This window comes from Pseudophryne corroboree, chromosome 1, assembly GCF_028390025.1.
Source record: "Pseudophryne corroboree isolate aPseCor3 chromosome 1, aPseCor3.hap2, whole genome shotgun sequence".
In the NCBI taxonomy this organism is placed as follows: Eukaryota; Metazoa; Chordata; class Amphibia; order Anura; family Myobatrachidae; genus Pseudophryne; species Pseudophryne corroboree.
The window spans coordinates 306,607,278-306,629,883 of record NC_086444.1 but is presented as its reverse complement, the minus strand read 5'-3'; the positions used below and the strand labels follow the sequence as shown (position 1 = coordinate 306,629,883).

General features: G+C 48.7%; 1 protein-coding gene across 1 annotated transcript in view; it reads right to left on the bottom strand.

The window, feature by feature from the left end:
• Positions 1–22,606, bottom strand: part of ZCCHC8 (zinc finger CCHC-type containing 8) — a 238,495-nt gene that overhangs the window by 190,801 nt on the left and 25,088 nt on the right. Inside the window, exons 4-5 of the mRNA XM_063964450.1 lie at positions 17,886–17,991; positions 17,693–17,767 (exon numbers count right to left, since the gene is read on the bottom strand). Of these exons, the coding sequence (XP_063820520.1) occupies positions 17,693–17,767; positions 17,886–17,991 (181 nt within the window). The remainder of the gene's footprint in view (positions 1–17,692; positions 17,768–17,885; positions 17,992–22,606) is intronic.

The following is a 22,606-nucleotide window of genomic DNA, read 5'->3' as shown; positions in this document are numbered from 1 at the left end:
CAACATGTCGACACAGCCGTACCGACACACCGCAGACACACAGGGAATGCTCTAAACGAGGACAGGACCCACAAAAACCCTTTGGGGGGACAGAGTAAGAGTATGCCAGCACACACCAGAGCGCTATATATATACAGGGACTAACTGAGTTATGTCCCTAATAGCTTTTATATAATATACTGTATACAGTGCCAATTTTAATGCCCCCCCTCTCTTTTCCCTCTTACTGTACTGTAGAATTGCAGGGAAGAGCCAGGGAGCTTCCCTCCAGCCGAGCTGTGAGGGAAAAATGGCGCCAGTGTGCTGAGGAGATAGGCTCCGCCCCTTTTTCGCGGCCTATTCTCCCGTTTTTTATGGAATTCTGGCAGGGGTATTTACCTCATATATAGCCCCTGGGGCCATATATTGAGGTATTTTAGCCAGCCAAGGTGTTTTTATTGCTGCCTCAGGGCGCCCCCCCCAGCGCCCTGCACCCTCAGTGACCGGAGTGTGAAGTGTGTGAGAGGAGCAATGGCGCACAGCTGCAGTGCTGTGCGCTACCTTGGTGAAGACAGAGTCTTCATGCCGCCGATTTTCCGGACCATCTTCTTGCTTCTGGCTCTGTAAGGGGGACGGCGGCGCGGCTCCGGGACCGAACATCAAGGCTGGGCCTGCGGTCGATCCCTCTGGAGCTAATGGTGTCCAGTAGCCTAAGAAGCCCAATCCGGCTGCAAGCAGGCGAGTTCGCTTCTTCTCCCCTTAGTCCCTCGCTGCAGTGAGCCTGTTGCCAGCAGGTCTCACTGAAAATAACAAATTCTAAGACTATAACTTTCTAAGAGCTCAGGAGAGCCCCTAGTGTGCATCCAACCTCGGCCGGGCACGAAATCTAACTGAGGCTTGGAGGAGGGTCATAGTGGGAGGAGCCAGTGCACACCAGGTAGTCTAAGATCTTTCTAGAGTGCCCAGCCTCCTTCGGAGCCCGCTATTCCCCATGGTCCTTACGGAGTTCCCAGCATCCACTAGGACGTTAGAGAAAGGAGGCTGAATATGCAGTACTCCCTTCACAAAAGTCTGTACTTCAGGTAAAGAGGCCAATTCCTTTTGAAAGAAAATGGATAAGGTCGAAATCTGAACTTTAATTGGAGCCTAATATTAGGCCCAAATTCACTCCAGTTTGTAGGAAGTGAAGAAAACGGCCTAGATGGAATTCTTCCGTAGGAGCATTCCTGGCCTCACACCAAGAAACATATTTACGCCATATTCGGTGATAATGTTTAAATGTCACGTCCTTCCTAGCCTTTATTAATGTAGGAATAACCTCATCCGGAATACCTTTTTCCGCTAGGATCCGGCGTTCAACCGCCATGCCGTCAACCGCAGCAAGTCTTGGAACAGACAGGGACCTTGTTGTAACAGGTCCTGCCTTAGAGGAAGAGGCCACGGATCTTCTGTGAGCATTTCCTGCAGATCCAGCTACCAGGTCCTTCGTGGCCAAACCGGAACAATGAGTATTGTTCTCACTTTTCTTTTTCTTATTATCCTGAACACCTTGGCTATGAGAGGAAGAGGAGGAAACACATAGACCGACTGGAACACCCACGGTGTCACTAAGGCGTCCACAGCTACCGCCTGAGGGTCTCTTGACCTGGCGCAATACCTTTGTAGCTTTTTGTTGAGACGGGACGCCATCATGTCTATTTGGGGCAGTCCCCACCGACTTGCAATCTGCGCAAAGACTTCTTGATGAAGTCCCCACTCTCCCGGATGCAGGTCGTGTCTGCTGAGGAAGTCTGCTTCCCAATTGTCCACTCCCGGAATGAACACTGCTGACAGAGCGCTTACATGATTCTCCGCCCAGCAAAGAATTGTGGTGGCTTCCGCCATTGCCACTCTGCTCCTTGTGCCGCCTTGGCGGTTTACATGAGCTACTGCAGTGAAGTTGTCTGACTGGATCAGAACTGGTCGATCGCGAAGTAAGATCTACGCTTGACGTAGGGCGTTGTATATGGCCCTTAGTTCCAGGATGTTGATGTGAAGACAAGTCTCTTGACTTGACCAAAGGCCTTGAAAATTTCTTCCCTGTGCGACTGCTCCCCAACCTCGGAGGCTCGCGTCCGTGGTCACCAGGATCCAGTCCTGAATGCCGAACCTGCGGCCCTCTAGAAGGTGAGCACTTTTCAGCGACCACAGGAGAGATACTCTGGCCCTGGGGGACAGGGTGATCCGCTGATGCATTTGCAGACGTGACCCGGACCATTTGTCCAATAGGTCCCATTGGAATGTCCTTGCATGGAATCTGCCGTAGGGAATGGCTTCGTATGTCACCACCATTTTTCCCAGGACTTGAGTGCAATGACGTATTGACACTTGTTTTGGCTTCAACAGGTTCATGACTAGAGTCATGAGTTTCTGCGCTTTTTCGGTCGGAAGAAAAATCCTCTTCTGGTCTGTGTCCAGAATCATGCCCAAGAAGGGCAGACGAGTTCTAGGATTCAGCTGCAACTTTGGAATATTGATAATCCAGCCGTGTCGCTGTAACACAGTCAGTGAAAGTGATATGCTGTTCAGCAACTTCTCCCGTGATCTCGCTTTTATGAGAAGATAGTCCAAGTATGGGATAATTGTGACAACCTGTTTGCGCAGGAGCACCATCATTTCCGCCATTACCTTGGTGAAAATTCTCGGGGCGGTGGAAAGCCCAAACGGCAACGTCTGAAATTGGTAATGACAATCCTGTACCGCAAATCTCAGGTACGCCTGATGAGGAGGATATATGGGAACAAGCAGGTATGCATCCTTTATGTCCAGAGATACCATAAAATCTCCCCATTCCAGGCTGGCGATGACCGCTCTGAGCGATTCAATCTTGAACTTGAACCGTTTTAAGTAAAGGTTCAGGGATTTAAAATTCAAAATGGGTCTGACCGTACCGTCCGGTTTCGGGACCACAGAGTTGAGTAGTACCCTTTCCCTCTTTGAAGCAGGGGAACCTCTACCACCACTTATTGGAGACACAATTTGCGAATCGCATGTAACACTATCTCCCTTTCCAGGGGGGAAGTCGGTAGGGCTGATTTGAAAAACCGGCGAGGAGGCACCTCTTCGAATTCCAGCTTGTAACCCTGGGAAACTATTTCTATTGCCCAGGGATCCACCTGTGAGTGAACCCAGATGTGGCTGAACAGTCGAAGACGTGCCCCCACTGGGGCGGACTCCCTCAGGGGAGCCCCAGCGTCATGCAGTGGATTTTGCAGAGGCCGGGGAGGACTTCCGTTCCTGGGAACTAGCTGCGTTATGCAGCTTCTTCCCTCTGCCCTTACCTCTGGCAAGAAAGGACGATCCACGTACTCTCTTGCTTTTATTGGAACGAAAGGACTGCATTTGATAATGAGGCGCTTTCTTAGATTGTGAGGGAATATATGGCAAAAAATTCGATTTACCTGCCGTAACCGTGGAGACGGCGTCCGAGAGGCCCTCTCCAAACAATTCCTCACCCTTGTAAGGCAACAACTCCATATGTCTCTTGGAGTCGGCATCACCTGACCACTGTCGGGTCCATAAGACACGCCTAGCAGAAATAGACATAGCGTTTATCCTGGAACCCAGTAAACTAATTATCCCTCATATATAAGACAGCATCTTTTATATGCCCTAGGGTCATTAAAATGGTATCCTTATCAAGGGTCTCAATATCCGCTGATAAGGAATCTGTCCATGCTGCTCCAGCACTACAAACCCAGGCCGACACAATAGCCGGTCTGAGTAACGTACCAGAATGTGTGTAAATGGACTTCAAGGTAACCTCCTGCTTGCGGTCAGCAGGATCCTTGAGGGTAGCCGTATCTTGGGATGGAAGCGCTATCTTTTTTGATAGGCGCGTCAAAGCTTTGTCTACCCTAGGGGAGGATTTTCATCGGATTCTGTCCTGCGACGGGAAAGGATACGGTATTAGAATCCTTTTGGGAATCTGCAGTTTTTTGTCTGGAGTTTCCCACGCTTTTTCGCATAATTCGTTCAGCTCATGTGATGAGGGAAAGGTGACCTCAGGTTTCTTTCCCTTATACATGTGTACCCTCGTGTCAGGGACAGGGGGTTCCTCAGTGATATGCAAAACATCTTTTATTGCGATAATCATATATCGAATACATTCAGCCACCTTTGGCTGTAATTTTGCATCATCGTAGTCAACACTGGAGTCTGAATCCGTGTCGGTATCTGTGTCAACTATTTGGGATAGTGGGCGCTTCTGAGACCCCGAAGGTCCAGGCGACATTGGGACAGGCATGGGTTGACTCCCTGACTGTACCCCAGCTTCAACTTTGTCTAATCTTTTGTGCAATAAACTAACCTTAGCACTTAAAACATTCCACATATCCATCCAGTCAGGCGTCGGCACTGCCGACGGAGACCTAACATTCATACACTCCCCCTCCTCCTTAGGTGAGCCTTCAATCTCAGACATGTCGACACACGTGTACCGACACACCACACACAGGGAAGCTCTTTTCTGAAGACAGGTTGCCCACCAGGCCCTTTGGAGAGACAGAGAGAGTATACCAGCACACACCCCAGCGCTATATGACCCAGGAAAAAATAAGAATTTACTCACCGGTAATTCTATTTCTCGTAGTCCGTAGTGGATGCTGGGAACTCCGTAAGGACCATGGGGAATAGACGGGCTCCGCAGGAGACTGGGCACTCTAAAAGAAAGATTAGGTACTATCTGGTGTGCACTGGCTCCTCCCTCTATGCCCCTCCTCCAGACCTCAGTTAGGGAAACTGTGCCCGGAAGAGCTGACACAATAAGGAAAGGATTTGGAATCCAGGGTAAGACTCATACCAGCCACACCAATCACACTGAACAACTTGTGATAACCATACCCAGTTAACAGTATGAACAACAACTGAGCCTCATTTAACGGATGGCTCATAACAATAACCCTTTAGTTAAGCAATAACTATATACATGTATTGCAGAGAGTCCGCACTTGGGACGGGTGCCCAGCATCCACTACGGACTACGAGAAATAGAATTACCGGTGAGTAAATTCTTATTTTCTCTGACGTCCTAGTGGATGCTGGGAACTCCGTAAGGACCATGGGGATTATACCAAAGCTCCCAAACGGGCGGGAGAGTGCGGATAACTCTGCAGCACCGCATGAGCAAACTCAAGGTCCTCCTCAGCCAGGGTATCAAACTTGTAGAACTTAGCAAACTTGTTTGACCCCGACCAAGTAGCAGCTCGGCAAAGCTGTAAAGCAGAGACCCCTCGGGCAGCCGCCCAAGAAGAGCCCACCTTCCTTGTGGAATGGGCTTTCACCGATTTTGGATGCGGCAATCCAGCCGCAGAGTGAACCCGCTGAATCGTGCTATAGATCCAGCGAGCAATAGTCTGCTTCGAAGCAGGAGCACCAACCTTGTTGGCTACATACAGAATAAACAGCGAGTCAGACTTTCTGACTCCCGCCGTTCTGGAAACATACATTTTCAAAGCCCGGACTACGTCCAGCAACTTGGAATCCTCCAAGTCCCTAGTAGCCGCAGGCACCACAATAGGCTGGTTCAAATGAAACGATGATACCCCCCTAGGGAGAAATTGGGGACGAGTCCTCAATTCTGCCCTGTCCATATGGAAGATCAGATAAGGGCTTTTACATGACAAAACCGCCAATTCTGACACACGCCTAGCCGAAGCTAAGGCCAACAGCATGACCACATTCCACGCGAGATATTTTAGCTCCACGGTCTTAGGTGGCTCAAACCAGTGGGATTTCAGGAAATCCAACACAACGTTAAGAACCCAAGGTGCCACCGGTGGCCCAAAAGGAGGCTGAATATGCAGCACCCCCGGAACAACGTCTGAACTTCAGGCAGTGAAGCCAGTTCTTTTTGAGAGAAAATGGATAGGGCCGAAATCTTGACCTTTATGGATCCTAATTTTAGGCCCATAGTCACTCCTGACTGTAGGAAGTGCAGGAATCGACCCCGCTGGAATTCCTCTGTAGGGCCTTCCCGGCCTCACACCAAGCAACCTATTTTCGCAATATACAGTGAAAAAGTCTTGCTGTCACGTCTTTCCTAGCCTTCATCAGCGTAGGAATAACTGCATCCGGAATGCCCTTTTCCGCTATGATCCGGCGTTAAACCGCCATGCCGTCAAATGCAGTCGCGGTAAGTCTTGGAACAGACAGGGCCCCTGTTGCAACATGTCCTGTCTGAGAGGCAGAAGCCCTGAGTCCTCTGAGAGCATTTCTTGCAGCTCTGGGTACAGAGTCCTTCTTGGCCCATTCGGAGCAAAGAATATTGTTCTCACTCCTCCTTTTATTACAATTCTCAGCCCTTGGGTATGAGAGGAAGAGGAGGGAATACATAGACCGACTGGAACACCCACGGTGTTACTAGTGCGGCCACAGCTATCACCTGAGGGTCCCTTGAACCGGCTTAAAACCTTTTTTAGCTTTTTATTGAGGTGGGACGCCATCTAGTCCACCTGAGGCAGTTCCCATCAATTTGCAAACTGCGTGAAGACTTCCTGATGAAGTCCCCACTTTCCCGGGTGGAGGTCGTGCCTGCTGAGGAAGTCTGCTTCCCAGTTGTCCACTCCCGGAATGAACACTGCTGACAGTGCGCTTACTTGATTCTCCGCCCAGCGAAGAATTCTGGTGGCTTCTACCCTCGCCACCCTGCTCCTTGTGCCGCCTTGGCGGTTTACATGAACCCCTGCGGTCTGACTGGATCAGAACCGGTTGGTCGCGAAGCAGGATCTCCGCTTGACTTAGGGCGTTGTATATGGCCCTTAGTTCCAGGATATTGATGTGAAGGCAAGTCTGTTGACTTGACCACAGACCTTGGAAATTTCTTCCCTGTGTAACTGCCCCCCACCCTTGGAGGCTTGCATCCGTGGTCACCAGGATCCAGTCCTGAATGCCGAATCTGCGGCCCTCGAGAAGGTGAGCACTCTGCAGCCACCACAGGAGAGACACCCTGGCCCTGGGGGATAGGGTGATTAACCGATGCATCTGAAGAGGTGATCCGGACCACTTGTCCAGTAAGTCCCATTGGAAGGTCCTCGCACGGAACCTGCCTAAGGGGATGGCCTCGTATGATGCCACCATCCTTCCCAGGACTCGAGTGCAGTGATGCACTGACACCTGTTTTGGTTTTAATAGATTCCTGACCAGTGTCATGAGCTCCTGAGCTCTCTCTATCGGGAGATAAACCCTTTTCTGGTCTGTGTCTAGGATTGTGCCTAGGAGAGGCAGATGAGCTGTAGGAACCAACTGCGACTTTGGAATATATAGAATCCAGCCGTGTTGCCGTTACACTTCCAGAGAAAGTGATACGCTGTTCAGCAACTGCTCTCTTGATCTCGCTTGTATGAGGAGATCGTCCAAGTACGTGATAATAGTGACACCTTGCTTCCGCAGGAGCACAATCATATCAGCCATTACCTTGGTTATGACAATCCCGTACCGCAATTCTGAGGTACGCCTAATGAGGTGGATAAATGGGGACATGAAGGTATGCATCCCTTATGACCCGATTCACGATAAAGTCTCCCTCTTTTTAGGCTTGCCCTGACCGCTCTTAGCGATTCCATCTTGAACCTTCTCAGGTATATGTTCAGGGATTTTCAATTCAATATGGGTCTGACCGAATCGTCTGGTTTCGGGATTATAACATGGTCGAATAATAACACCCTCTTGTTGAAGGAGGGGACCCTTGACCACCACCTGTTAAAGATACAATTTGTGAATTGCAGTTAACACTGGCTCCCCCTCTTGGGGGGAAGCCCGCAGGGCCGTCGGTGAGGGGGCATCTTTTCACAGTCCAGCTTGTATCCCTGAGACACAATATCTATTGCCCAGGGACCTAACAGGGAGTGAACCCACTTGTGGCTGAACTTACGAAGGCGTGTCCCCACCGGGCCTAGCTCCGCCTGTGGAGCCCCAGCGGCATAGGTGGATTTTTGTAGGGGCCGGGGAGGATTTCTGTTCCTGGGAACTAGCGGTGTTGATCCCGGCTCTGACAAGAAAGGACGCACCTCAGACTTTGTTTCTTTATTCGAAAGGCTGCATTTAATAATGTCGTGCTTTCTTAGGCTGTGCAGGAATATAAGGCAAACTAGCTGAATTACCAGCTATAGCTGTGGAGACCAGGCCCGAGAACCCTTCTCCACACAATCCTCAGCCTTCCATATGCCTCTTAAGTCGGCATCATCTGTCCAATGCATATTCTACAGGACACGTCAAGCAGAGATCGACATAGCTTTGACTCTAGGACCCAGTATACTCATGTCTCTTTGGGCATGCTTTATAACTATATATCTATCACTTAAGACAGCATCTTTAATATGTTTACTAGGGTCTCAATCTCTGCTGATAAGGTACCTGTCCACGCTGCCACAGCGCTATAAACCCATGCCGACACAATCGCCGGTCTGGGTAGTATACTAGAATGTGCACGCTATCTGCAGGATCCCTGAGAATAGCAAGTGCTACCGTCTGTGCAAACAGGACACCCTAGGGGAAGATTCTCAACACATCCTGGCCCTAGTGGGGAAAGGATACAGCCTGAGAATTCTCTTGTGGGAAGCTGCCGTCTCTTGTCTGGAGATTCCCGCTCTTTTTCTCAGCATTCTTCCCCTTAAACATGTGTACTCTCGTGTCAGGGACAGATGAGTCATCAGTGATATGCAAATCATCTTTTATTTCAATATCATATATTGAATACCTTCTAGCCATCTTGGCTGTAACTTTGCATTATCGTAGTCGACAGTGGAATTAAACTCTGTGTCGATACCAGTGTTTGTTATTTTGGATAGTGAGCATTGTGAGACTCTGAAGGTCTCTGTGACACAGGGACAGACATGGGTAGATTTCCTGTCTGTTCCCTAACCATTTGTGCAATAAATTCACCTTAGCACTTACACATATCCAAACAGGTGTCGGCGGAGACACCCTCTCACATACATATCCGCTCTATCACCTCCTTAGAGGAGCCTTTTACCTCAGACATGTCGACACACGCGTACCGACACCACACACACAGGGGATGCTCTATTTGAAGACAGTTCCCCCACAAGGCCCTTTGGAGAGACAGAGAGAGAGTATGCCAGCACACACCCCAGCGCTATATAACCCAGGGATTACACTACAACTCAGTGTTTACCCAGTAGCTGCTGTATATACAATTTTTGCGCCTAAATTTATGTGTCCCCCCCTCTCTTTTCACCCTTTGTGTACCAGGATACTGCAGGGGAGAGCCTGGGGAGCTTCCTTTCAGCGGAGCTGTGAAGAGAAAATGGCGCTGGTGTGCTGAGGAAGAAGGCCCCGCCCCCTCAGCGGCGGGCTTCTGTCCTGTTTCTGACTAAAAATGGCGGGGGGTTTACACATATACAGTCACAGAATGTATTGTGTGTATTTTTATGCCAAAGGTATTTTTATTGCTGCCCAGGGCGCCCCCCCCAGCACCCTGCACCCTACAGTGACCGGAGTGTGTGGTGTGCTGTGGGAGCAATGGCGCACAGCTGCGGTGCTGTGCGCTACCTTAATGAAGACAGGAGTCTTCTGCCGCCGATTTCATTGCTTCTCTTCTGTCTTCTGGCTCTGCAAGGGGGACGGCGGCGCGGCTCCGGGAACGGACGATCGAGGTCAGGCCCTGTGTTCGAACCCTCTGGAGCTAATGGTGTCCAGTAGCCTAAGAAGCACAAGCTAGCTGCAAGCAGGTAGGTTTGCTTCTCTCCCCTCAGTCCCACGTAGCAGTGAGTCTGTTGCCAGCAGATCTCACTGAAAATAAAAAACCTAACAAATACTTTCTTTCTAGCAAGCTCAGGAGAGCCCACTAGGAGCACCCAGCTCTGGCCGGGCACAGATTCTAACTGAGGTCTGGAGGAGGGGCATAGATGGAGGAGCCAGTGCACACCAGATAGTACCTAATCTTTCTTTTAAGAGTGCCCAGTCTCCTGCGGAGCCCGTCTATTCCCCATGGTCCTTACGGAGTTCCCAGCATCCACTAGGACGTCAGAGAAAACACAGTATGTTTACCCAGTAGCGCTTTTGTTATGTATATGCGCCAATTATGTGCCCCCCCTCTACTTTAAAACCCTTCTTTCACCGTGTGTTAAGCAGGGGAGAGTCCGGGGCGCTTCCTCTCAGCGGTGCTGTGGAGAAAAATGGGGCTGGTGAGTGCTGAGGGAGAAGCCCCGCCCCCTCGGCGGCGGGCTTCTGTCCCGCTCAAATTTCTCAATAACATGGCGGGGGCTCTTTATATACATGTACAGTGCCCAGCTGTACATGTATCTATATATGCCACAGCAGAGGTTTATATTGCTGCCCAGGGTGCCTCCCCCCTGCGCCCTGCACCCTTACAGTGACCGAGGAGTGTGAGATGAATGGGAGCAATGGCGCAGAGCTGCAGTGCTGTGCATTACCTCTATGAAGCTCAAGGCGTCTTCTGCCGCCTCTGATGTTCTTTTCCTCAATACTCACCCGGCTTCAATCTTCCGGCTCTGCGAGGACGACGGCGGCGCGGCTCTGGGACGGACGGCTAGGGTGAGACCTGCGTACCGATCCCTCTGGAGCTAATGGTGTCCAGTAGCCTAAGAAACAAAGCCTCGAAACTCAGAGAAGTGGGTCTGTTTCTCTCTCCTCAGTCCCTCGATGCAGGGAGTCTGTTGCCAGCAGGCTCCCTGAACATAAAAAACCTAACTAAAATTCTTTCTTTACAGGAAACTCAGGAGAGCTCCTGAAATGCACCCAGTCTCCACTGGGCACAGTATCAAACTGAGGTCTGGAGGAGGGGCATAGAGGGAGGAGCCAGTGCACACCCAGAGTCAAAGTCTTTCTTAAAGTGCCCATGTCTCCTGCAGAGCCAGTCTATCCCCATGGTCCTTACGGAGTCCCCAGCATCCTCTAGGACGTTAGAGAAAAAAAAAAAAAATAGGATTTTGGTACTTACCAGGTAAATCCTTTTCTTTGAATCCATAGGGGGCACTGGAGTACTCTTGGGATATGGACGGGCTTCCGTAGGAACAGCACTGAATATTTAAATTTAGAACACTCCACCCCTCCATATCCCCGAGTACCTCTCAGTGTTTTTTACTGAGCCGAACAGGAACTATAGAGATGTTGACAATGGAGTATTACATATAACATAACTGACAATAACGAAGTTAACACATAACGTTACTGACAACTAAACAGTTGACACCCTAACCAGCACTTGTAATTTGAACCAGTCGGTGAAAGTGTGTTACCATAAGATCCTCAGAACTAACCACAACTAGGTAAAACAGCTCTGGGTGGGCGTCCAGTGCCCCCTATGGATTCAAAGAAAAGGATTTACCTGGTAAGTACCAAAATCCTATTTTCTTTATCATCCACTAGGGGTCACTGGAGTACTCTTGGGACGTACCAAAGCTTCCCCCGTGGGCGGGAGAGCTGTTTGGCACCTGTAACACTAGGCGGCCAAAGCTAGATGCTGATGCCGCAAACGTATCAAACTTGTAAAAGCGCACAAACGTGTGCACTGAAGACCATGTAGCCGCACGGCAAAGCTGCGTCGTAGAAGCCCCACGACCAGCTGCCCACGAAGTTCCCACAGAACGTGTGGAATGAGCGGTTACTGACGTAGGCGGTTGTAACCTAGCATGAAGGTAAGCCTGACGTATGGTCAGTTTTATCCATCTGGATAAGGTTTGTTTAGACGCTGGCCAACCTATCTTGGCAGCATCAGAGAGAACAAACAACGTATCCGTCTTACGAACTGAAGACGTTCGGGATACATAAATGCGTAATGCGCGTACCACATCCAGAGTTCCAGAATGTGCTGTCAACACAGGAACTACTATTGGTTGATTGATGTGAAAAGATGACACTACCTTTGGTAAGAAAGCGGGATTCGTCCGAAGTTCCGCTCTGTCATCATGAAACACCAAATACGGTGCCTTGCATGACAAGGCACCCAAATCCGAAACACGCCTTGCCGAAGCTAAGGCTAGGAGAAAAATTGTTTTCCAAGTGAGAAACTTTATATCCACTTGCTGTAAGGGTTCAAAATATGAAGACTAAGAACTCTAAAACCAGATTCAAGTCCCATGGCGCTGTAGGTGGAATGAATGGAGGCTGTACTCTGAGGACACCTTGGAGAAAAGTGCGTATAGACGGCAATAGAGCCAATCGTCTTTGAAAATAAATTGACAAAGCAGATACCTGCACCTTTAGTGTAGATAAACGCAGTCCTCCATCTAACCCTGTTTGTAGAAACAACAAAAGGCGGCATAACTTGAAAGATGATGTCGGAAATTTCCGAGCTTCACACCAACCTATATAGGCACGCCATATTCTGTAATAATGAGCTGCCGTAACCGGCTCCCTAGCTCGTAACATGGTTGGTATAACTGAATCTGGAATGCCCTCTCTTCTTAAGAGGGCGGTCTCAACAGCCACCCCGTCAAACGCAGCCGCGCTAAATCGGGGTAAAGGAACGGACCCTGTTGTAACAGGTCTGGACGTAGCGGGAGCGGCCAAGGATCGTCTGCGAGTAATCCTCGGAGATCCGAGAACCAAGCTCTCCGAGGCCAATGAGGCGCCACTAGTATGACTGTGACCGACTCCCTTTTGATTCGTTTTAGCACCAGAGGGAGCAACGGAAATGGTGGAAACAGATACACAAGACTGTACGGCCACGCGACAGTGAGAGCATCCACCACCACTGCCTTTGGATCTCTTGTTCTGGACACATACTGGAACGTTTGGTGATTGTGTCGAGACGCCATCAGGTCCACCTGAGGATAACCCCATTTCTGAACCAACATGTGAAACACTTCTGGATTTAATGCCCATTCGCCTGGATGAAAATCCCGACGACTGAGATAATCCGCTTCCCAGTTGTCCACTCCCGGAATGAACACTGCCGACAATATCACCTGGTGGCATTCCGCCAAATTGAGGATACGAGCTACTTCCCGCATTGCCATGCGGCTTCTCGTTCCTCCTTGTTTGTTGATGTATGCGACCGCCGTCGCATTGTCCGACTGCACTTGGATAGGCTGAGAGCGAAGCATATGCACTATTTGTTGTAGCACATTGTAAATTGCGCGGAGTTCTAGGACATTTATAGACAGCAATTTCTCGTGATCCGCCCAGAGACCCTGGAGCTGACAATTTTGAATTACCGCTCCCCAACCTCTGAGACTGGCGTCCGTAGTTAGAATTATCCAATTCCAACCCCCGAACCGTCTTCCTGCGTTTAAATTGTGTTCCTTGAGCCACCAGAGCAGAGATACTCTTGCCCTTGGCGACAACCTCACCCTGTGGTGAATCTGCAGATGCGAGCCTGACCACTGGGCGAGCACATTCAGTTGAAATGGACGAGAGTGAAATCTTCCGAATTGAAGCGCCTCGAAAGCTGCCACCATTGTGCCTAAGAGGCGAATGCACAAGTGTACCGACACTGTGCGTGGTTTGAGCACTAATTGTACTAGATGGCGTAGAATTTGTACTTTCTGCTGTGGTAGGTAAATTCTTTGATTGACCGTATCTAGAATCATACCTAGGAATTGAAGGCGTTGAGACGGAATTAGATGTGATTTCTTGAAGTTGACAATCCAACCGTGGTGAACCAGTACATCGTATGTTAGCAGCGCATGTTGGAGAAGTATCTGTTGAGACGGAGCTTTGATGAGCAGATCGTCTAAATACGGAACTATTGTCACTCCCAGGGATCTGAGATGAGCTATCATCACAGACATCACTTTGGTGAATACCCGAGGCGCTGATGACAGGCCAAACGGTAGAGCCTGAAACTGGTAATGGTTCTGGCGTATTGCAAACCGTAAGAATTTCTGATGAGGCTGCCAAATTGGAATGTGTAAGTACGCATCCTTGAGATCTAGCGTAATCATAAATTCCTTTGGCTCTAACCCCGCAATCACCGAACGCAGAGACTCCATTTTGAATCTGTAGTAAGTTACGTACTGATTGAGACCCTTTAAGTTCAATATTGGTCTGACTGAGCCATCCGGCTTTGGTACTACAAACAGACTTGAATAATAACCCTGACCCTGTTGGTGTACAGGGACCGGAATCAAAACTGCTGAATCCAGTAGGGACTGGATGGCAATTTGCAGAACCGTCCTCTTGTCGTCCGACAGAGGCAATCCTGTCTTGAAAAACCGCAGAGGCGGAAGACAGTCGAACTCTATTTTGTAACCTTTTAACACTAAATTGCGGATCCACCCATCCGCGGATGTGTGGAACCACGCCAAATGGAACGTCTGAAGGCGTGCTCCCACAATCGGAGAACCGAGATGGCTGGTAGCCCGTCATGCCACTGGCTTGTCGGTAACCTTAGCGTCTTGGCGAGTTGTGTTGGTTTGTTGGAAACCACGTCCGCGACTACGTCTAGCAGGCGTGGCTGTTCCCCTGCCACGTCCTCGAAAGGGCTGAGGTCTAAAGGATTTGAACGAAGGTCCAGCGGTACGCTTCTTCTTGATACCGGTGGAGGCAATGGTAAGAAAACAGACTTACCTCCCGTAGCCTCAGCAATCCATGCGTCCAATTCAGAACCAAACAACTTCTTGCCATCGTAAGGCAACGCTTCTATACCTCGTTTGACCTCTGCCTCCGCATGATAAGCACGCAGCCAGAGTGCTCTTCGTGCCGTAACTAGCGGCGATGAAATACGAGAAGTGAGCTGACAGACGTCAGTAGACGCTGTACAGAGATACTCGACAGCCTCAATCATTTGATTTACAAGAAGTATCAGGTTTTCGTCATGTAAAAGAGATTTCAGTTCTGTAAGCCATATTATGAGCGCCTTAGTGACCCAAATGCCAACCAATCCAGGTCTCAGCATCACACCTGCTGCTACATACATGGATTTTAGCATAGTTTCTATCTTGCGATCTGAAGGGTCTTTAAGCGTAGTAGCTGCTGGCACTGGTATGGTTAATTTCTTGGTAAGCTTTGACACTGAAGAATCAACTATTGGTGGATTCTCCCATGTACATGTTACAGAGTCTGGAAACGGGTAACTAGACTTAAATCTGCGAGGTATAGAAAACCGTTTATCTGGATTCTGTCGTGTTTCTACTAACATCTGATTAAGAGATTCCGACACAGGAAAACTTATTTGAGTTTTTTGTCGTTTAGTAAATACGACCTGATCATTTGTGAGAGGCTCCTCAGTTTCAGTAAACTTCAGAGACTGACGTACCGCTCTGATGAGATCATCAATGCCGGAACTGTTAAAATCCTCGCCATCTGACTCCACTTCGCCCTCCTCACCCTCATCTTGTTCCGTGAGGTCTGGCATGGAATCGTCAGAATGCAACATAGCAGACACTGGAAAATCATAAGACATATGAAATTTATCCCGTTTACCCAACATGGATTTGGACCTTACGCAAGGCTGAGACGCCTCCGGTAGTTCTGGCGGTCTCACCCTAGACACAGATCTTACCGTTTCCCGCTCCTGACGAGCGGCGGTCAATTCTGATTGTAACCTATCCAGTACATTTACTAACATACCCCACGGAGGGTCCGGTGAGGAAATTGGTTGTAAAACAGGAGCAGAAATGGTATTCTGAACCGAATTCACAAAACATACTGTACATGTGGTAGATCCATCCGGTAATACACTGTTACAGTCTTTGCAATTATGCTTTTTAGTTTTTGCTGGTGCCTTACTCATTATGGCGACAGACAATACAATACACAAAAACCAGACACCTGCACGACTCAGTAAAATAGCAGTAAGCAGTACTAATAGCAGTAAAATAGCAGTAAAGTGTCTCTGTATATAAATCTGGCCAAGTGCAGTACACGTGGCCAGTACTGTGAAATGTGATCCCAAATTCCCTCTAACACCCCTGCGCCTCCAGTGGAGTAGAGATGTAGTACCGGAACGTTCTGGAATCACATCAGGAAGACACAGGAAGCATGGTTAAACATGGCTGCCATTGCTTACACATATAATCCTAGTGCTGGTTACAAACTTTCACTGATTATAACCCTGCAAATATCCCTGCAGCCTAGCATCTGGTGCTGCAGTATTTGTTATGCCGCTTATTGCCCCCTTATTTATTTATTGCCCCCCCCTGCCTCACCCTTGTGTAATGGCTGCCTGCTCTTTCCGAATCAGAGCAGCGGCAGCGCAGCGGCAGCGCAGCGTGTGGGGCCCCAGCGGGTATAGCCGAGCGCTGTGTCTGAGCCCGGGTGAGCAGCGCGTCAACCAGCGGTGGGACCCGGAGCAGTAGCGGCGGCCGGCTCCGTGAGCGAGAGAGCTGCGGCGCCGGCACCCTCTGAGCGGCAGATCAGCGGCGGCCTGTGTGCGGAAGAACTGCTGTGGCCGTCGCCATGTGGAGAGGGCGGCTGAGTGGGGAGAGCAGCGGCGGGACGGGCGGCTAAGTGGAGCGAGCAGCGGCGCTAAGCGCTAACAATGTCCCCACACCTCGGGGCGGCAGCGGGAGCTGACCGCCCCGTTCACATACCTTTATCCTGCAGCTTGTGAGGAGGCTCCGACGGGGCTTCTGAACAAGCGCCGGCCAGCCTGTGCAGGAGGCTGTGTGTGTGGCTGTGAGGGAGCTCTTTCAGAGAGGCCCGACACGCCCCTGCTGCTATCAGCAGCTGTACTATCCCTGACCCTGCCTTTTGGAAGGGGGAAAGGGATGTAAAATAGAAAAAATAAAAATAAAATAAAAAGAAAAATATAAATTCTTCAAAGTAATCGTGACTTGAGTCACAGAGCTGTTGCTACGTCGAGCACAGAATATCGGGGATATGGAGGGGTGGAGTGTTCTAAATTTAAATATTCAGTGCTGTTCCTACGGAAGCCCGTCCATATCCCAAGAGTACTCCAGTGACCCCTAGTGGATTATAAAGAAAGATAACTTCTATAACTATACAAAAAAATAAAAAAGCCATAATACAACACAAACATTCCTATAGTATATTTGGCACTGTGCATGTAGAATTGTGAACTTCATAACCAATATCTTAGAGTTACCCGACAAAGCAGATTTCTAGATATTTTCAACAGCCAAAATCAAATGGTAAAATATGGCTTTCATGCAATCAAGAAATTGGGCTTACCATAGCTCTCAGAAAATTGTAATTGCATAGTATAATTGGATGCTTATTTTGACTTGGGTAAGTAATCAACAGTAATCTGTACCTACACTGCAAGTCAGGATAACACCACTAATTATAACAGTATTTATAACTTACAGTACAGTAGAAAATATCCTGGGGAATATAATAAAAACATGTGTTTAATCTGTACTGGGAACATGGAGAGACAACTAAATTATTTCAAAACTTGTTTACATAATATTTAAAAAAAAATTAGTTTTTTTTTTTTAACTAAATATAAAAAGGCGCTTTTTTGTAAAGTAAAGAAATTCCCTTAAATTACTTCATGGGTGCTGAAAACCAGTACTTGTGTATTTTGCCTAGAAGAGAACACAGCATTTATTGACCATTTGTAAGCAGATAAACTGCATCTAAATACCAGGTATGTCACCTACCTGAAACTGCATACCCTGAAAACAGACTAGTCTAGATATATTAAACACTGCTTTCTTGACTACTGTGAGGATCTGGGGTAGTCAGCAAGATTGGTTGCGGATGTGTCTAAATAGGAAGAAACTCAAACTACCTTAAGCCTCGAAAAATTAAATTAGAGTTAATTTTTAACATTAAGACTTACACTAAATGCTTCCTTAATTTTCTTAAAAGTATCCGCACTGGTGCTTCCACTTTCCTCCAATAAAATACTTGATGGCTGGCAAGAGAGAAAAAATAAAAAAGGTCTTCAGAATGAATATAGTTTACAATGCAAGACCAATAACGCAAATTCTGAATACAGAAGTATTATCTATGAAGAGATTATGTTGAATTACCTGAGGTTCAACATTAAAAGTTGTTTTTTCAGGATTAGCTTTCCTCTCTTCTTCATACTTTTGAAGTAAGCTTGATACAAAATCCTCAATTTCTTGATGATGTTGTCTGCATAAAAGCAAGTTATTTTTGTATGCTCAATATGTGCACAAGAAAAAAAAATAAGAATTTACTCACCAGTAATTCTATTTCTCGTAGTCCGTAGTGGATGCTGGGAACTCCGTAAGGACCATGGGGAATAGCGGGCTCCGCAGGAGACTGGGCACTCTAAAAGAAAGATTAGGTACTATCTGGTGTGCACTGGCTCCTCCCTCTATGCCCCTCCTCCAGACCTCAGTTAGGGAAACTGTGCCCGGAAGAGCTGACACAACAAGGAAAGGATTTGGAATCCCGGGTAAGACTCATACCAGCCACACCGTACAACTCGTGATACTATACCCAGTTAACAGTATGAATAACAACTGAGCCTCACGAAAAGATGGCTCATAACAATAACCCTTTAGTTAGGCAATAACTATATACAAGTATTGCAGACAATCCGCACTTGGGATGGGCGCCCAGCATCCACTATGGACTACGAGAAATAAAATTACCGGTGAGTAAATTCTTATTTTCTCTGACGTCCTAGTGGATGCTGGGAACTCCGTAAGGACCATGGGGATTATACCAAAGCTCCCAAATGGGCGGGAGAGTGCGGATGACTCTGCAGTACCGAATGAGCAAACTCAAGGTCCTCCTCAGCCAGGGTATCAAACTTGTAGAATTTTGCAAATGTGTTTGAACCCGACCAAGTAACAGCTCGGCAAAGCTGTAAAGCCGAGACCCCTCGGGCAGCCGCCCAAGAAGAGCCCACCTTCCTCGTGGAATGGGCTTTTACTGATTTAGGATGAGGCAGTCCAGCCGCAGAATGTGCAAGTTGAATTGTGCTATAGATCCAGCGAGCAATAGTCTGCTTTGAAGCAGGAGCACCCAGCTTGTTGGGTGCATACAGGATAAATAGCGAGTCAGTATTCCTGACTCTAGCCATCCTGGAAACAGATTTTCAGGGCCCCGACTACATCCAGCAACTTGGAATCCTCCAAGTCCCGAGTAGCCGCAGGCACCACAATAGGGTGGTTCAAATGAAACGCTGATACCACCTAGGAAGAAAATGGGAACAAGTCCTCAATTCCGCCCTATCCATATGAAAAATCAGATAAGGGCTTTTACATGAGAAAGCCGCCAATTCTGATACACGCCTGGCCTAAGCCAAGGCCAACAGCATGACCACTTTCCGCGTGAGATATTTTTGCTCCACGGTTTTAAGTGGCTCAACCAATGCGACTTTAGGAAATCCAACACCACGTTGAGATCCCAAGGTGCCACTGGAGGCACAAAAGGGGGCTGAATATGCAGCACTCCTTTCAACAAAAGTCCTAATTTCAGGCAGTGAAGCCAGTTCTTTTTGGAAGAAAATCGACAGAGCCAAAATCTGGACCTTAATGGAACCCAATTTTAGGCCCATAGTCACCCCTGACTGTAGGAAGTGCAGAAATCGACCCAGCTGAAATTCCTCCATTGGGGCCTTCCAGGCCTCACACCAAGCAACATATTTCCGCCATATGCGGTGATAATGTTTTGCGGTCACATCCTTCCTAGCTTTAATCAGCGTAGGAATGATTTCCTCCAGAATGCCCTTTTCCTTTAGGATCCGGTGTTCAACAGCCATGCCGTCAAACGCAGCCGCGGTAAGTCTTGGAACAGACAGGGCCCCTGCAGTAGCAGGTCCTGTCTAAGTGGCAGAGGCAGAGGGTCCTCCGAGATCATTTCTTGAAGTTCTGGGTACCAAGCTCTTCTTGGCCAATCCGGAACAATGAGTATAGTTCTTACTCCTCTCCTTCTTATTATTCTCAGTTCCTTGGGTACGAGAGGAAGAGGAGGGAAACATATAAACCGACTTGTACACCCACGGTGTCACTAGAGCGTCCACAGCTATCGCCTGAGGGTCCCTTGACCTGGCGCAATATCTTTTTAGCTTTTTGGTGAGGCGGGACGCCATCATGTCCACCTGTGGCCGTTCCCAACGGTTCACAATCAGCTGGAAGACTTCTGGATGAAGTCCCCACTCTCCCGGGTGGAGGTCGTGCCTGCTGAGGAAGTCTGCTTCCCAGTTGTCCACTCCCAGAATGAACGCTGCTGACAGTGCTATCACGTGATTCTCCGCCATCAAAGAATCCTTGTGGCTTCTGCCATTGCTACCCTGCTTCTTGTGCCGCCCCGGCGGTTTACATGGGCGACCGCTGTGATGTTGTCTGACTGAATCAGAACCGGTTGTTTTTGAAGAAGGGGTTCTTCTGCTTGACTCAGGGCGTTGTAAATGTCCCTTAGTTCCAGAATATTTATGTGTAGGGAAGTTTCCTGACTTGACCATTGTCCTTGGAAGTTTCTTCCCTGGGTAACTGCCCTCCTTGCATGGAATCTGCCGAAGGGACTTGCTTCGTAAGAAGCTACCATCTTTCCCAGGACTCGCGTGCAGTGATGCACCAACACCTGCTTTGGTTTCAGGAGGTCCCTGACCAGAGATGATAATTCCTGGGCCTTCTCCTCCGGGAGAAATTCTTCTGTTCTGTGTCCAGAATCATGCCCAAGAACAGCAGACGCGTCGTAGGAACCAGCTGCGACTTTGGGATATTCAGAATCCAGCCGTGCTGATGCAGCACTTCCTGAGATAGTGCCACGCCGACTAGCAACTGCTCCTTGGACCTCGCCTTTATAAGGAGATCGTCCAAGTACGGAATAATCACGACTCCCTTCTTTCGGAGGAGCATCATCATTTCGGCCATTACCTTGGTAAATACCCACGGTGCCGTGGACAGACCAGACGGCAACGTCTGGAATTGGTAATGACAGTCCTGTACCACAACCTTGAGGTACTTTGAACTTGAACCTTTTTATATAAATGTTCAAGGATTTTAAATTTAGAATGGGTCTCACCGAACCGTCTGGTTTCGGTACCACAACATTGTGGAATAGTAACCCCGTCCCTGTTGAAGGAGGGGTACCTTGATTATCACCTGCTGAAGATACAGCTTGTGAATTGCCGCCAGTACTACCTCCCTTTCTCTGAGGTCAGCAGGCAAGGCTGATTTGAGGTAACGGCGAGGGGGAGTCGCCTCGAACTCCAGCTTGTATCCCTGTGATACTACTTGCAGAACCCAGGGATCCATCTGTGAGCGAGCCCACTGGTCGCTGAAGTTCCGGAGACGCGCCCCCACCGCACCTGGCTCAGCCTGTGGAGCCCCAGCGTCATGCGGTGGACTTAGAGGAAGCGGGGGAAGATTTTTGATCCTGGGAACTGGCTGTCTGGTGCAGCCTTTTTCCTTCTTCCCTTGCCTCTGGCAGAAAGGAAGCGCCTTTGACCCGCTTGCTTTTCTGAGGCCGAAAGGACTGTACCTGATAATACAGTGCTTTCTTAGGCTGTGAGGGAACCTGAGGTAAAAATTTTGACTTCCCAGCTGTTGCTGTGGATACGAGGTCCGAGAGACCATCCCCAAACAATTCCTCACCCTTATAAAAGGCAGAATCTCCATGTGTCTTAAAATCAGCATCACCTGTCCACTGCCGGGTCCATAATACCCTCCTGGCAGAAACGGACATTGCATTAATTTTGGATGCCAGCCGGCAAATATCCCTCTGTGCATCCCTCATATATAAGACGATGTCTTTAATATGCTTTATGGTTAGCAAAATAGTATCCCTGTCGAGGGTAACACTATTATCTGACAGGGTATCAGACCACGCTGCAGCAGCACTACACCTCCACGCTGAGGCAATTGCAGGTCACAGTATAGTACCTGAGTGTGTATATACATACTTCAGGATTTCCTCCTGCTTTCTATCAGCAGGCTCCTTCAAGGTGGCCGTATCCTGAGACGGCAGTGCCACCTTTTTTGACAAACGTGTAAGCGCCTTATCCACCCTAGGGGATATCTCCCAACGTGACCTATCCGCTGGCGGGAAAGGGTACGCCATCAGTAACTTTTTAGAAATTACCAGTTTCTTATCGGGGGAACCCACGCTTCTTCACACACTTCATTTAATTCATCTGATGGGGGAACAAAACACTGGCTGCTTTTTCTCCCCAAACATAAAACCCCTTTTTAGTGGTACTTGGGTTAATGTCAGAAATGTGGAACACATTTTTTATTGCCGAAATCATGCAACGGATGCCCCTAGTGGATTTTGTATATGTCTCAACCTCGTCGACACTAGAGTCAGACTCCGTGTCGACATCTGTGTCTGCCATCTGAGGTAGCGGGCGTTTTTGAGCCCCTGATGGCCTTAGAGACGCCTGGGCAGGCGCGGGCTGAGAAGCCGGCTGTCCCATGGCTGTTACGTCATCCAGCCTTTTATGTAAGGAGTTGACACTGTCGGTTAATACCTTCCACATATTCACCCACTCTGGTGTCGGCCCCGCAGGGGGTGACATCACATTTATCGGCACCTGCTCTGCCTCCACATAAGCCTCCTCATCAAACAAGTCGACACAGCCGTACCAACACACCACGCACACACAGGGAATGCTCTGACTGAGGACAGGACCCCACAAAGTCCTTTGGGGAGACAGAGAGAGGAGTATGCCAGCACACACCACAGCGCTATTTAATCAGGGATTTACACTAATAGAAAGTGATTTATCCCTATAGCTGCTTTTTTATATACAGTTTGCGCCTAAATTTAGTGC